This window comes from Solanum verrucosum, unplaced genomic scaffold (genome assembly GCF_900185275.1).
Source record: "Solanum verrucosum unplaced genomic scaffold, falcon-dt-bn FXZP01000128.1, whole genome shotgun sequence".
NCBI lineage: Eukaryota > Viridiplantae > Streptophyta > Magnoliopsida > Solanales > Solanaceae > Solanum > Solanum verrucosum.
The window spans coordinates 2,915,916-2,930,428 of NW_026020327.1; the positions used below are offsets into that span (position 1 = coordinate 2,915,916).

Sequence of the window (14,513 nt, forward strand, 5' to 3'; positions counted from 1 at the left end):
CACTCACAATCTCACGAGAAGAGCCAGCATTGATTATATTAAACCATTCCAGCGTTGAGAAGTATGATGAGAAGCTCTGAATGGATTCTTTCACTGATTCTTTCTCAGGGATGGTTTGAGAAGCAACATCCAATCCCACAAGGCATATTGGTTCAGAAGCAATAGCCACAAAATCACCATGATGTGATGCATTGAAGTTAAAATTTGGCAACTCCAACTTCAGTTTGTCACATTCCTAGAAGAGGATAGGATAAACGATATTGCAAATGTGAAGATATCGACTGCAAGCAACAGCAAAGCAGGTAGCATGAAGAACATACTCAAATTAAACAATCAATGTTACTCTGGCATCAAGAATGTAATTTCAAACATATATAATGAGAATCTTTTCAGCTGAATCAGAATATGTGATTCTGAAACTGAATCTTTATCGATGATGTAAACATGAAAAATATGAGAAAGCATCAGTAATTGGGAGAATTTTCCGAAGAAGAGTTATGTAAATGCTGGTAAACCATGTATCATATGATCAAAATAACAGATGTAAGTTCTTGAAAGTTGCAATTATCTAATCTTCATGGCTTTTACAGAGTCTACTTTGGATAAGTTGGTTTATTTGGATATGGGAAACGACAGCTGCATCCACTAATACAAGGGGAAAAAGATGTATAAGAAGAAACCAGTACATATTAAATTCTTATATCCAATATTCATCACTTGAGTACTTCCTCATTGATAAATAAGTGGTGTTCAAATAAGAGAGAAGAGCAGGACTTGGCCGAGAGACAACTTTCTTCATGGCTGATGAAGCAGGACCAAAATGAAGAGAAAAAACTATTCGACAGATATTACGGAAAGTATGTGTTTGACACTGGTGAGAAACTAATTCATCAATTGACAACAGCAGGAAATTTCGTATATACCATCCGGAAAAAGGGGTTAACATCATGTTTTTCATGTCATATTCCAAGTATTTGTCTTGTGCAAGTTGTCTAGTAGATAATAAACCTTTATAGAACATATTTCTAGTATAAGGCTACTGCAAATAATTATAGCAAAATTCCATCCAAGGACGAGTCATTTTACACCTCTAATCTTTGACTCTACTGGAAACACTTGGAAGAATGCAAGAATCCAGATAGTTATCGATAAAAGACACACTTCTGATAAGGTACTTCAACGAGCAAACATGAAAAACATAATTTCAACAAAAAATGAGAACCAAAAGCTAGTGCACTTTCAGCATTGTACCTGACTACGTTCTAAATATAACAGGTATGGTTTCCCCTCAGCAGTGCGCCTGATGACAATTTTGTTATATGGGATCCCCAAGACTTGATGTATTAGTGCATACTGCAACAATCTGCTCACAAGAGCCCGTTTTCGATCTTCCATTTTAAAGAACCTAATCAATGAGTGACAAATCCGCTCAACTTTCTACAAAGGGGTAATCTCGATAACCAAATTCCTCAACAAGCTTTTTTAAACACCCATATATACTTAAGCAAGTAAAAACAAAGTGCATATTCAAAATATTGCTTTGGTAGACACCTTTTAGCAATAGAGAAATTAAAGAATTCTAGAATAAACCTACAGATGAAAACTTTTACTTGAAATACAAAGTGCATATTCACATTCAAAATTAAGGCAAGTATAACAAAGTACAAACTCACAATTTACTTCCATAGACAGCTTTATGCAATCAAGAAGGAAAAAGTACAGATAAAAATTAAAAATCATTTTACTTGAAATGCATCTATTGTAGTTCGATTATAGGATTATTGTTGTAGTACTATTCTACTACTATCTGTTGTTTTTGTTATTTTTTATTGTCTCTTGTACTTCCATTACGTCTTTTCCTAAATTGTTTTCGTCTTGAGCCGAGGGTCTATCGGAAACAACCTCTCTGCCACAGAGGTAGATGTAAGGTCTGCGTACGCTCTACCCTCTCCAAATACCACTCTGTGGGATACCATAGGGTATGTTGTTGTTGTACATCAATTTAGTACTTCAAATAAAACATAAGACCCTTGAAAACTTTATGCAATCAAGAACCAAATGGTATACAATTAACTAAAAGATTAAACCTTTACATGTTATACACAATCTTTTAGCATTTCATATAAAATCTATATACAATTTGTGCAATCAAGAACCAAAGTAGCATAGAATAAACTTAAAGATTAAAACTTTATATGATAAACATAAATTTCTAGCATTTTCATAAAAAAAGATATGGACCCTTTATGCAAACAAGAAAGAAAGAAGTGTGATAAAGCTAAAGATGAAAACTTTACATAAAAAACTGAAGGACAGAAGAGGTAGAATCAAGAAACCTGGTAATGGAGGAGTGTTCATGTTGGGGACGAAAGGACATAGCAAAAGAGAAGTAATTGGGAGATGGGTTCCATTCAGAAATGTCAACTATCCTTTCCTTCTGCAGAGTAATCAGTTGATTCCCAACTTTTCAAAATGCATATACTAATAAAGAATGTCACTCAAACCTTGTCATTTTTCACCTAATTAAGGAAAACATTCCATCATTTGTCTCCTGCAGAAAGTCTAATTGTTAGCAAAGACATCTCCTTTTTACAAGTTGGAGCAATAAGGAAGAGAAGTGTCAAGGCAGAGTGTTTTCTCGACAGCAAAACCATTGTTGAGCAAATGACATGCAGCCAATGTCTACGTCTAAGTCTTTGTTGATGCAATATCGCTTGTTCAACAATGGTTGTACTGCTAATGAAATTGTAATTTAAATTATGGGTGACTTCCTTCATACGAAACACATCCATAAAGTAATAAGAATGATTTTTCACTGAAGGGGAAAACCAGTAAAAACGAAAAAAGGGACATGAAGACAAATAATAATAGGATAAAAGTTTTAAGGATTGTTCCATACCCAACTGCTGCAACCAGGTATCTTCCTAAGACCCTTCTCACTCATCTTTTGACGCAACAGTGCAACATCTAACCACCTATTTGCCGCAGCATAGATGTCTGACAAAATCACATAATTACCCGTATTTTGAGGCTCTAGTTCAAAAAGTTTATTCGATATCTCCTCCCCAACCTCAATGTCACAGTGTAGCTTACAAGCCCCAAGAAGTGCACCCCAGGCACCGGCATGAGGTTCAACAGGCATCGACTTTATAAGTTCATATGCGTCTTGAAGCTTTCCTGACCTTCCAAGAAGGTCTACTACGCATGCATAATGATCTGGAGATAGCTTGACAGAGTATTTGGTTGTCATTAGATTGAAGATCCGGAAACCCTCCTTAACAAGTTCTGCACGACTACAAGCTGTCAGAATTATCTTTAGGGAAACATCATCAGGCACAAGACCCTCGTTCAGCATCCTATCAAAGAAATCTACAGCCTGAGAACCGCAACCATGAATAGACAGCCCTTGTATCATTGAACAATATGATACTAGATCACGCTTAGGCATCCCCTCAAACAACATTTTTGCCCTTTCCATATTCCCACACTTAGCATTCATATCCACGAGGGCCGAAGCTATATGTACTTGATTAAGATCAAAAGAATTTTGGCTCATATAATGTTCTACCCAATTTGCTAGGTCCAGACGACCTAACTGGGAACAGGCACACATCAAACTTACCATTATAAACTCATCTGGCCTAACATTCATTGACAACATCTCGTGAAATATTTTGACAGCTTCATTGGGTTGCCCGTTCTGAGCATACCCAGACATCAAAGCAGACCACAAAATTATGTCTCTATCAGAAGACCTATCAAACAGAAACCTTGCTGATGCCATGTCACCAGCCTTAGCATAACCATCAATCATAGTAGTAAAAGATACCACATCCTTATAAGGCATACTATCAAACAATTTCTTCGCACCGGACAAATCACCAAACTTCACGAATGCCCTAATCATTGCATTCCCCGAAGCTACATTTCTCTGTGGCATTTCATCGAATAACTTCCTTGCTTCTAATAAATCACCAACATATACATATCCAACGATCATCGCAGTCCATATAACCTCATTCTTCAGAGGAATTTCATCAAAGATTCTTCGTGCATACTCAATCTCTTTGCACTTCCCATAAAGATCAATCAAACTAGATCCTACAAACACATCACTATCAATCCCATATCTCACTAACAACCCATGAATAATCTTACCTTCCCTCAAAGCAAACACATTAGAACAAGATTTGACCAACGACGGAAAAGTAAATTCATCAGGTTTCACATTCACAGTTCTTCTCATTTGTCTCAAGACTACGAAACAATCAACAAGAGATGATTTTTTGCTATACCCTTTAATCAATGTATTCCATACATAAACATTAGGCTGAATAACATGCTCAAACACACTTGTAGCATAAGATATATCATACGAAAACACATTACAGAGGGATATAAACTGGTTAATGATAAAATGGTCTTGCTCATAACCCTTTTGTATTATGTGGGTATGAACTTGTTCAAGGTGTTTTATGCATCTGCTCTCTCTCAACAGATTTAGAACCGTAAAGGATGATGGTTCAGTTCTTATGCATTTTCTAATCAAAGACATAACCACAAAAGCAAAGTAGATGGTGATGACAACTCCACATTAATTCTCTGTGCAAGAATTAGTAATATTGTTGACAATTATAAGTATTTTGTAGGTGTGTTTAGCTTGAAAGAGTGGGCTTTATTACCATCCACTATGTGTTTGATAAAATGCCACAAAGAAATCAAGAAAAAGCTAACTCCACTTACAGAATCAAATCCGTTGGATTTTTTAATCTATCCGTTCCTTTTCGAGAGCAACAGTTAAAAGTAATGGGGAGTTGTTGTTGCTCTGAATATCCGCGAAAAGGGGAAAAAAAAACCCGAACTGATGTGTATGGAAGAAGAAGACGTACAGGGGTGTGTGTGTGTGTGGGGGGGGGGGGGGGTACTGTATTGTATGTATATGTATGTATATGCTGGGTATTAGAATGTTGTTTTTGTGGGCTGAGATTTGAATAGGCTGGAGGAAATTAAGGGCAAATTACAGAAATCACATACTTTTAAGGTAAAATTATAATTTATTCCTTAAAAGTTTATAATTATAGAAATTCCTCAAACGGATACAATAATATAAGCGTTGATACATTAATCTGATGTGCGAGATACATTAATCGTTAAGTAAGATACATTACATTTTATACATGATACACTAATCTGATGCGCGAGATACAATAATATAAGCGCTGATACATTAATCTGATGTGCGAGATACACTAATCTGATGTGCGAAAATGAGGAATTTTGGAAATTTGTAAAACTTATAGGGGATAATGGTAATAAGTAAACTAAAAGGTGGAATTTCTGTCATTTTTCCGAAAATTAATGTTGTAAGTTGGGCCGAATTGGGTCTTTTGTATTATATTGGTGGGCTGTAATGTTGACTGGAAATTGGAGGCAGCAATGGGCTGATGTAAATTGTTGTTGGGTTGGAATGACCCAAAATTAAAATAAGGTGAATTAATATAATTAATTAATAAGCTTTTTAATCTTAACAACATAAAATAATTAATTTAGCTATAAACTAATTAACTCGAAATTATAACTATAACTTAAGCCAAACTAAACTAATAAAATATTTAACTAAAAAATGTAAAATCTTTTTGAGATGATTTTTGAATATTCATAAATACATACAAAATTATATAGAATATATATATATTAGTTTAAAAAATTGTAAAAATGAAAAAATTACTTAAAATGACTTGAAAAATATTTTGAATTATAAAGTCAATTATTTTAAATCGTTGGAAATTTAAGAAGCTCGATAATTAATTTATATTGTGGAGGGCCAAATTGGTGTCAACACTTCCTATTCTGGAAAAACTAGTTGCTGACTCAACCTCCCCTCAGGTCTACGCACTCTGTCTTTATTTTTAGCATCAGCGGTTGAAAGAGAGCACGAGCCCTTTCTATTCTTATCTATCTCAGAAAGAAAGTCTCAACCTTTTATACGAAAGTAGGGCCCACCTTTCAATCCACAAGATCAAATAATTGTGCATTCTCTTTTGTATGTGTACCAAAATCAACTTCTAGTTTATAAGTCAATCATTGAATACATAAATTTTGATTATTGTTCTTCTTGTAATATGAAAATTTGTATGTTATTTCTCTTGCCATATGATTTTATACCAAGGTCCTTTAAAACAAAGAAAACATTTCAACTAAGAATTGTTGGGTATTTCTCAAAAAGACAAAAACTCTCCAAAAATTGGCATATGCCACTATTTGCAACGCACACATGGTATTCTTTAGTAAAAGTCGAAAGAATAGTTCGCAATGTGCTCATTGTGTGGCTGCGTGATTTGACTGATCGACTGGATGCCCCGAAGATCAAGAAGATGAACTAGTATATGAGGATGATGATCTTGCTTGAGGTAGTGTTGTTATGGCAATTGGAGCTGACGAGAGTATCTATCATCTTAGGAGACTTTCTTCAAGATCAAGAGCACTTGACAAGAGCAAAGGAGTAGAAACTACATCTACAAGTTCAACTTCAAGTAGGACTCGGACACTAATTGATGAAGAATCTGAGGAGGAAGATGATGAGGAGCAATATAATCATGATGTAGAAGATGTTGATCTTCAATAGTTGGATAGCTTTGAAGAAGAATAGACTTTTAGAGTTCTATCTTTTGAATTATTGGACTTTTAGTATCTACTATTAGTTTTTGAATTGAAATATATGCTAATATATGTTATTGCTTTTGAGATTTTGAATACTTATATATGCAATTAAATATTTTTAATTTTTGATATTAATTGATGCCTCGATTCAAAAAGGCGAGCGGCGAGGCCCTTGTCGCCTTTCGCCGTCCAAAACACTGCTCTTGCCATATGATTTTATATCGAGGCCCTTTAAAACAAAGAAACATTTCAACTAAGAATTGTTGGGTATTTCTCAAAAAGAGAAAAACCCTTCAAAAATTGACATATACCACTATTTGCAATGTGCACACGGTATTCTTTAGTAAAAGGCGAAAGAATAGTTCGTTATGTGCGTGATTTGACTGATTGGCTGGAGCCAACTTTAAATACGGGCCGAAACTGTTCATTTTACAGCTTGTGTCCGATGTGAGATAAATTTTGCTAACAATTGTACAACGTTGGTGACGTTTTTTTGTACATTTTGATTTACTTTTCTTTCTTATCATGTGTTATTTTATTCTTTTAATAGAAAAATTTTAGTATTTAAATTCAACAAGGCGGACAAATTTACTGCTTTTAATTTAATTGTAAGCTTGGATCAAGTGATAATCTCTATTTTTGTTATTTCTTTTGACATTAAGTTTGAATTTTTGAACACACAGATTAGTATATTACCAACTTCCGTAAAATACGATTGTTGTTTTATTTCAATTTATTTGTCCTAGTTTAACTCGACACGAAATTTAAGAAGATAAAAAAAAATTGAATCTTCTAATCTTAAATTTAAAATGTGTGTAATGTATATATCAAGATGTCCATCTTAAACGTATCATATGAGATTTTTAAATTAAAAATAGACAAATTAGGGGGGATTCTTTTTGAACCAAAAGAAATAGACAAACAAATTGTAATAGAGTGAGTACCAAAACGAAAAACAAGAAGAAAGGGACAATAAACTAAAGATAGCACTGGAACAACGGGAATTAGAAATTGAACAAATTCACGTAGTCAAACAACTGAGCTACTACAATTCTCTACTATTAGCATAGCTTAGTGCAGAAACATCTTCGGCGCCAGCCAATGCAGTCTCCGCCAGAGAAGCCTTCGTTGCGGCAAATGATAGCACAATTGTGGTCAAGGACGCATGGGCCGCGGTACCGATGGCTTTGTGAGATGCACACTCTTCCCTCCACTTGTCGGATTCCTATTTCTACATGCACAAAATTCGAAAGTCTAAAATTAAAGTCTTTTAGATGTCGATGTACATATAAGTTAAATTTTTAAATAACAATAATAATAATAATAATAATAATAACATATTCAGTAAAATCTGGAGAGAATACAATTTACACAGATCTTATTTTTTACCTTTGTAGGGTAAAGAAGTTGTTCTTGATAGACCTTGACTCAAAAAAGAAGTTTTCATCACAAGTAAAATATGATAGTCAAATAACAAGATACTAAGCAGAGGAAACAACAACTAGCATCACTCGTTAGAGAATAAGAAACTAACCAAAAACTATTGTTAATTACTAATATGATCAAGCTAGCTCCTACCTCTTTGAGGTAAAGCACGACAATGCTCGATTATCTACTGGTCATTTTAAATTTTTAAAAAGAAAATAGAAGTATCAAACTCATAGTAAAACACACATTTTCGACAGTGTATTATGTATATCGAAAAAATTTAGAAACCATAAATCATTAACTTGGATTCACAAAATATATAATGGGAAAAAGACTAATTACGTGATGCAAATACAATGAGAAGGAACAAAAGCCCAAAAGTCTTCCTCTCCATCTTGATCATCCTTTTTTGGTAATGCTTTCTAATATCTTTGAATGAAGCTATCAAATGAGAAAACTCCTATAATATAGATAGAGGGGTGGGAATAGTGTGACCATTTTACCCTTCAGAACTTAACCACCTCTTTCCGTCTATTTTTACTTGTCCACTATATTGAAAATTGATGTCCATTTTTATTTATTTAGTTTGAAAAATCAAAAAATAATTTATCATTTTATAAGTAATACTTAATAATTAAAAAGGACCTAAATTATATTATTTTATTTATTAGTTTTTAAAAAATATCTCAAACTAAACAACAAGTGAACGAAGAGATATTATACTACCTCGAGAGGATGATAGTGCATGCATGATTTTATTAAGTAACACTAATTTTAAGACGGAGAAATTATTATAAAATGGAGATAGTAAATGTTACACAGACTGACTCCGCTTGTAAACTCTACGGAGGCTGAAGTCTCACGTGAATGCCCCAGAAATTAATGTATGCCACCCAAGTTTGATTGGCCAGCATGGGCGGCCTCAAAACCACAAACTTAAGGCTTCATACATAGTCATCATCTTTAAAAAATAAAAACATAAATTGTCAAAATATTCATATTTTTAATTTAATATTTTAATTTCTAATAAAGTATCCAGATGCTTTAAAAAAAATTACATATGTTATTGATCGTCTGTAAGATAATTAAGCAAATCACATAAAATATATCTTCTTTAATTATACACATCAACTTCACACAGTAAATGTATAAGGTTTCACATTATTAAGGCAAATATATATAATTAAAGGACATGACATCTTTAATATAATTAATTTAACTTTCTCATAGACAAATTAGAACACAAAAAAATAAAAAAATAAAAGTGGCAGCAATTCATGCGTATGTGATTATATTATCATATAAAAAGTGGCAAAGCATAGCAATTGAGAAAAAGTTTTGATAACCAACAAGCGTATCAAATCACATAGATAAGCCTCTACCTGCCAGTTAACAGATGGTTAGGGCAGGCAAAGCGTAAAGGGGATGGATGTCTGAGCAATCCTGCGATTCAATGAAATGTAACAAGTAGCCAGTGGGAGGACTCATCCATGGAGCTACAAGTTGACGGAATCCAGTAGATTTGGCTCAACCTGTATTTGGATTAAGAAAATTATTTAGTATGTATAAATAATTAATCCAAAACACAATAAGCGAAAAAAGATTGTGATTCAGAACACGTAAACTAAAAAAATTGATTGGCCTCAAAAGGCAAGATCGAAATCTTCATACAGTTCCCTGGAGAACCAAATTTGGTGCTGTTACATAAAGAAGTTACTTACAGATAAGCAACGGTAACCAAGTGTGTGTGCTTCAGTGAATAAGGGGACAGTAACATGACCTTCCTTCAGCTGGCTTCGCCGGGGGTATCAAAGAAACCAACTAGTACAAAAGGAAATAAGGAAAAGAACTACTAATATAGAAAATTTGAAATTGCAAGTCAAGTAATTGAGAGAACAAGATCACTCCACTCAATTAAAAAGGATCTTAACTAATATGGTAGTAAAGCACCAAAATCTAGATAAATTAAAGATGTCTTCACCTTCAACTACAACAAACTATCCAGCAAGTTACTAAAGATTTTTTTATAAGGTAAAAGTTTTATTAAAAGGGTACCAAGAAGATAATAAAAGGTTACATAAACAACAAAAAACTCCAAAAAGAAAAACAGGCTACTAGACTTTCCTTCCTAACAAATCTAGGAAATCCATTAATTGGTTCAAACTACCTATTGAACTACTTCTACACCAGAAGAATAGATTCTGCAAACAACTATCTTTTACCCTAAAAATTGGAGATCTATGTTCTTAAAAACAGGCCTTGTACCTTTCCAGCCATATCGTCCAGAAATTCACAGTGGAATAGTCCTCCGTATCTCTGCTTATTCTCTTTGTGAGTAACTTGCCTGTTGTTGCCAACTTTGTATTAAACCTCTCACATTCTGAGGCATCACCCATGCAATACCAGAGATACTTAGAAATAATTACAGCATTGTTGGAAACTCTGTAATGGATATACAGGTACTCCACTATTTCTTGATCTTCTTGACACAAGTAGAGCATACAACGGCAACAACAACATACCCAATGTAATCCCACAAGGGCCTGGGGAGGTAAAGTGTACGCAGATCTTACCTCTACCTTAAGGTAGAGAGGTTGTTTCTGATAGACCCACAGCTCAAGGAAAAAAACAGTCCAAAGCAGTAAAGAGAAAGAAAGAACAGAAATAAAGAAGTCACTCAATGCGGGATTTCTGTTGGATCAGATCTTTTGGGAAGCTTTTGGACCTAGCGAAAAGGGCTCTAAGCCTTCACGCAAGCAAGCGCGAGAGAAGCGGAGCACGAAGCTACCGCTTCCCCCGACCGACTAAAATACAACAGTCGCGACCTACTTTGATTCAAAAGAAAGGCGAAGGGTTTGGCAACAAGCAAACGACAATGGAATTACAAAAAACAACAGATAGTAACCAAACACAAAGGACAAGAAACTACAAGAGTAATACTACGACTAAAAGTATGGGTAATAGTACAGAAGAATAAGCGAGAGACGACGCTTAACTATTTTACCCTAATTTGTGTCCTCCATAACCTCCTATCTATGATCACGTCCCCGATAAGCTGAAGTTACGTCATGTCCTATCTAATCACCTCTCCCCAATATTTTTTCGATCTACCTCTACCTCTACCTCTCTTGAATCCATCCATAGCCAACATCTCACAACTCTGCACTAGGGCCTCCATGCATCTCTTGTGCACATGCCCAAACCATCTTAGTCTCATTTCCCGCATCTTGTCCACCTCACTGCTACCTTGTCCCGAGTATCTTCATTCATAATGTCACTTCTCTTGTTATGCCCACACATTTATCTCAATATCCTCATCTACACAATTTTCATCTTCTAAACAAAGTTCTTGACTGGCCAACACTCTGCTCCATACAACATAGCCGGTTTAACCACCGCTCTGAAGAACTTCCCTCTAACTTTTTGTGGTACCTTCTTATCACACATGACTCCAAATCCGAGCCTCTATTTCATCCACCATGCACCTATACAATGTGTGACATCATCATCAATCTCCCCATTTCCTTGGATAATAGACCCAATACTTGAAACTTCCTCTCTGCTAAATGATTAGTGTATCAAGCCTCACTTTCACGCCAACCTCAAACGTTAAGTCACTAAACTTGCACTCCAAGTATTCTATCTTGGTTCTACTCAACCTGAACCCTTTAGACTCAAGGTCTGCCTCCAAATCTTAAGCTTAGCGTTAACTCCACCTCGGTTCTCGTCAATCAGTCTCCACACAAGTAGCATCTATTACATAAATATGAATCCCCTTTTTTGCAGATTATTATGTTAAACATACCCCCTATGTTGCAACCCACCAATGTTGACCTGGCTCTTTTGTTAACAGTCTAGCAATTCCTATCTGAGAAATTTTTTGTCCTTGCCTGATTCTGATTCTATTTTGTTGAAGCAACTGGCAGTCCTCTACCTCCCAATCATTCAAATTCCTTCTAAACTCTTGCTGCCAACCAGAATTTGAGAGAAAATGTGCCACATTGCCATTCCTTTTTGTTGAGCAATTGAATAAAGTAGGGAATTTGTCCTTCCAGCATGCATCACCAACCCATAGATCTGTCCAGAATTTAATGTTAGCTCCATGCCCACCTCCAATCTGGTGATGTTAGCTCCATGCCCACCTCCAGCAGTAGGGTATCATCAGCATATAGAATCTGAGATAGAAAGCATTTCATTTACTTTTTTGTTTGGAGGGGTTCTTCTGGCCTTTGAAGCCATCACCAGGCTAAAGATAAATCTGAGATACAAGAAATGCGTTCTATCTGCTTCACACAACAGTAGGGTATCATCAGCATATAGAATATGGGAAACAGTCACACTATCACCACCAGTTCTTCCACAGCTCATTCCTTTTATCCAGCCAAAATTTTCTGCCGTCCTTATCATCATGCTTTGAACTTCCATCACCAAAGTAAGGAAATAAGGAGTTAACGGATCTCCCAGTCTCAATCCTCTTTAAGATTTAAAGAAACCATGTGGGCTCCCTCTGATCATAAAGGAAACACTAACGGTGGTTATGCAATACCTGATCCATCCAATCCATTTATCACCAAAATTTATTCTGTTTCAAAATATTTTGCAGACACGACCAATTGACATGGTCATAAGCCTTTTCTAGATCAAGCTTACAAGCTATCCCTTTCTTTTTTGACTTCAATAGATGATCAAGACATTCATTGGCCACTATAGCTGCATCAGTTATTTGCCTCCCTAAATAAAAGTATTCTGATTGGCTGAAAATAGCTAATCAATCACAAGCTTGATCCTTTCTGCCAAAAGTTTAGCAATTATCCTATAAATACTCCCTAACAGACTGATGAGCCTGTTTTTTTTTTTTGTTTTTTTTTTTTTAATTTTTATTTTTGTTTGGTTGCCAGCATACCCTCATTGCTGATGAATACAACTTTACCATTCTCAAAAAAACAGACTGATGAGCCTGAAACCTTTCACCTCAACTACCCCCTTCTTCTTTTTTTGATAAGATAAGTGGTATTAATAACAGCATCAAGATGCTAAATTTACAAGATATGGCATTTGAGCTTACAAAAAATTCTCTGGCTAACTATACAAACTATCTAAGCCAGAGCTAATGAGTTAGTAAAATCCTGAAGTTGTTCTGCATTAATAGCAGGATACAAGTTGGTCCAACTAAACAAATTTTCAATGCACCTAGTCTTCAAAATGCCTAAAGCAGTTGACTCTCCATCAAAACGTCTCTTGTTCCTCTCTAACCAAATACACCAAAAAATACAAGCAGGTATCATAATCCAGATCTTCTTGATGGCTTTGTCGACTTCCATAGACTCCAACTCTCATATGTATCCTTAACAGTGAGGGGTGTGGTCCAATTGATGCCAGAGAGACAAAAAAACATGCTCCATAATTCTGAGGCCACCTCACAATGAAGAAGAAGGTGTCTGGGGGTTTCAGCCTCTTTTTTGCACATATAGCATCTGTTTGGGAATTGGATTTTTCTTTTATGTATGTTGTCTTGGGTGAGACATGCCTCATATAGAGCTATCCAGGTAAAAAAAACTACCTTAGGTGGTAGCTTGGTCCTCCAGATGAGTTTCCAGGGCCAGTTAGCTATCACAGGGTTTCTAGAGCACAATTGTTGATACCCTTCCTTGACTGTATAAACTCCTTTCTTTCTGGTGTCCCCATTTGAGCTTATCAGCTGCCTGGAGATTAATGTGACAATGTTGTGGCATTTAAGCTTTAAACAAAAGATCTTTTCTGATAGAATGCTTCCACTGTTCTCCAGATGTGATCCTTCACTGTGTTCCAGCATCTTTTAAAAGATGAAGATCAAAACTATCTGGGCCTGGAGCTGTCTCCTTTGAAGGATTTAATGACAGCTTCTAACTCCTATACAGTAAAATTTCTCTGCAGCCATTCCTTCTCATCTTCAGGGAGCCTACTTAAGTTCTCATCTTCCCAACTCAGTCTCCATTCTTCTGTTTCCCTGAATAATTAGTCATAAAAGTCTTGGATGTGATCCGTTATGACCTTCTCATCATCCACCAGTTCCTCATCAATTACTATTTAGTCAATACAATTATATATCTTGTGTGCATTGGCCTGTTTGTGAAAAAAACTTTATATTTCTTTCATCATGTTTGATCCATAGACACCTAGAATTTTGTCTCCATGAGATCTCTTCCGCTTTTTTTTTTTTTTTTTATGACAAGGGAAACTCACAGCCGCTACCCTTTAGGTGAGCACAGGGTAAAACCCCCGCTCCTATGCAATAGCTCGCAAACCACATAGGAGAGGTAACCCGCACTAGGCAAGCCTGGTGCGACGAGCTTGACCCAGAAGGCAAACCCCTTGCTTTCGCTGGCAAGGGGTTTCGAACTTTAGACCTCCAACATGGAAGTCCCAAGCTCAAAGCTCAAACCACT

General features: G+C 35.6%; 1 protein-coding gene and 2 non-coding genes across 3 annotated transcripts in view; all 3 read right to left on the minus strand.

Annotated features, from left to right (window-relative positions):
* LOC125835811 (putative pentatricopeptide repeat-containing protein At5g37570) overlaps nt 1-4,596 on the minus strand; it is a 130,928-nt gene extending 126,332 nt beyond the window's left edge. The window contains exon 1 of the mRNA XM_049514916.1: nt 2,900-4,596. Coding sequence (XP_049370873.1) covers nt 2,900-4,555 — 1,656 coding nt within the window. The 5' untranslated portion in view covers nt 4,556-4,596. The remainder of the gene's footprint in view (nt 1-2,899) is intronic.
* A 1,617-nt stretch (nt 4,597-6,213) lies between these two features.
* LOC125835971 (U5 spliceosomal RNA) lies at nt 6,214-6,331 on the minus strand. Its single transcript, XR_007443438.1, has one exon. It is a non-coding gene; the product is annotated as a U5 spliceosomal RNA (small nuclear RNA).
* Nucleotides 6,332-6,929: 598 nt separating this feature from the next.
* LOC125835962 (U5 spliceosomal RNA) lies at nt 6,930-7,040 on the minus strand. Its single transcript, XR_007443431.1, has one exon. It is a non-coding gene; the product is annotated as a U5 spliceosomal RNA (small nuclear RNA).
* Nucleotides 7,041-14,513: the final 7,473 nt, after the last annotated feature.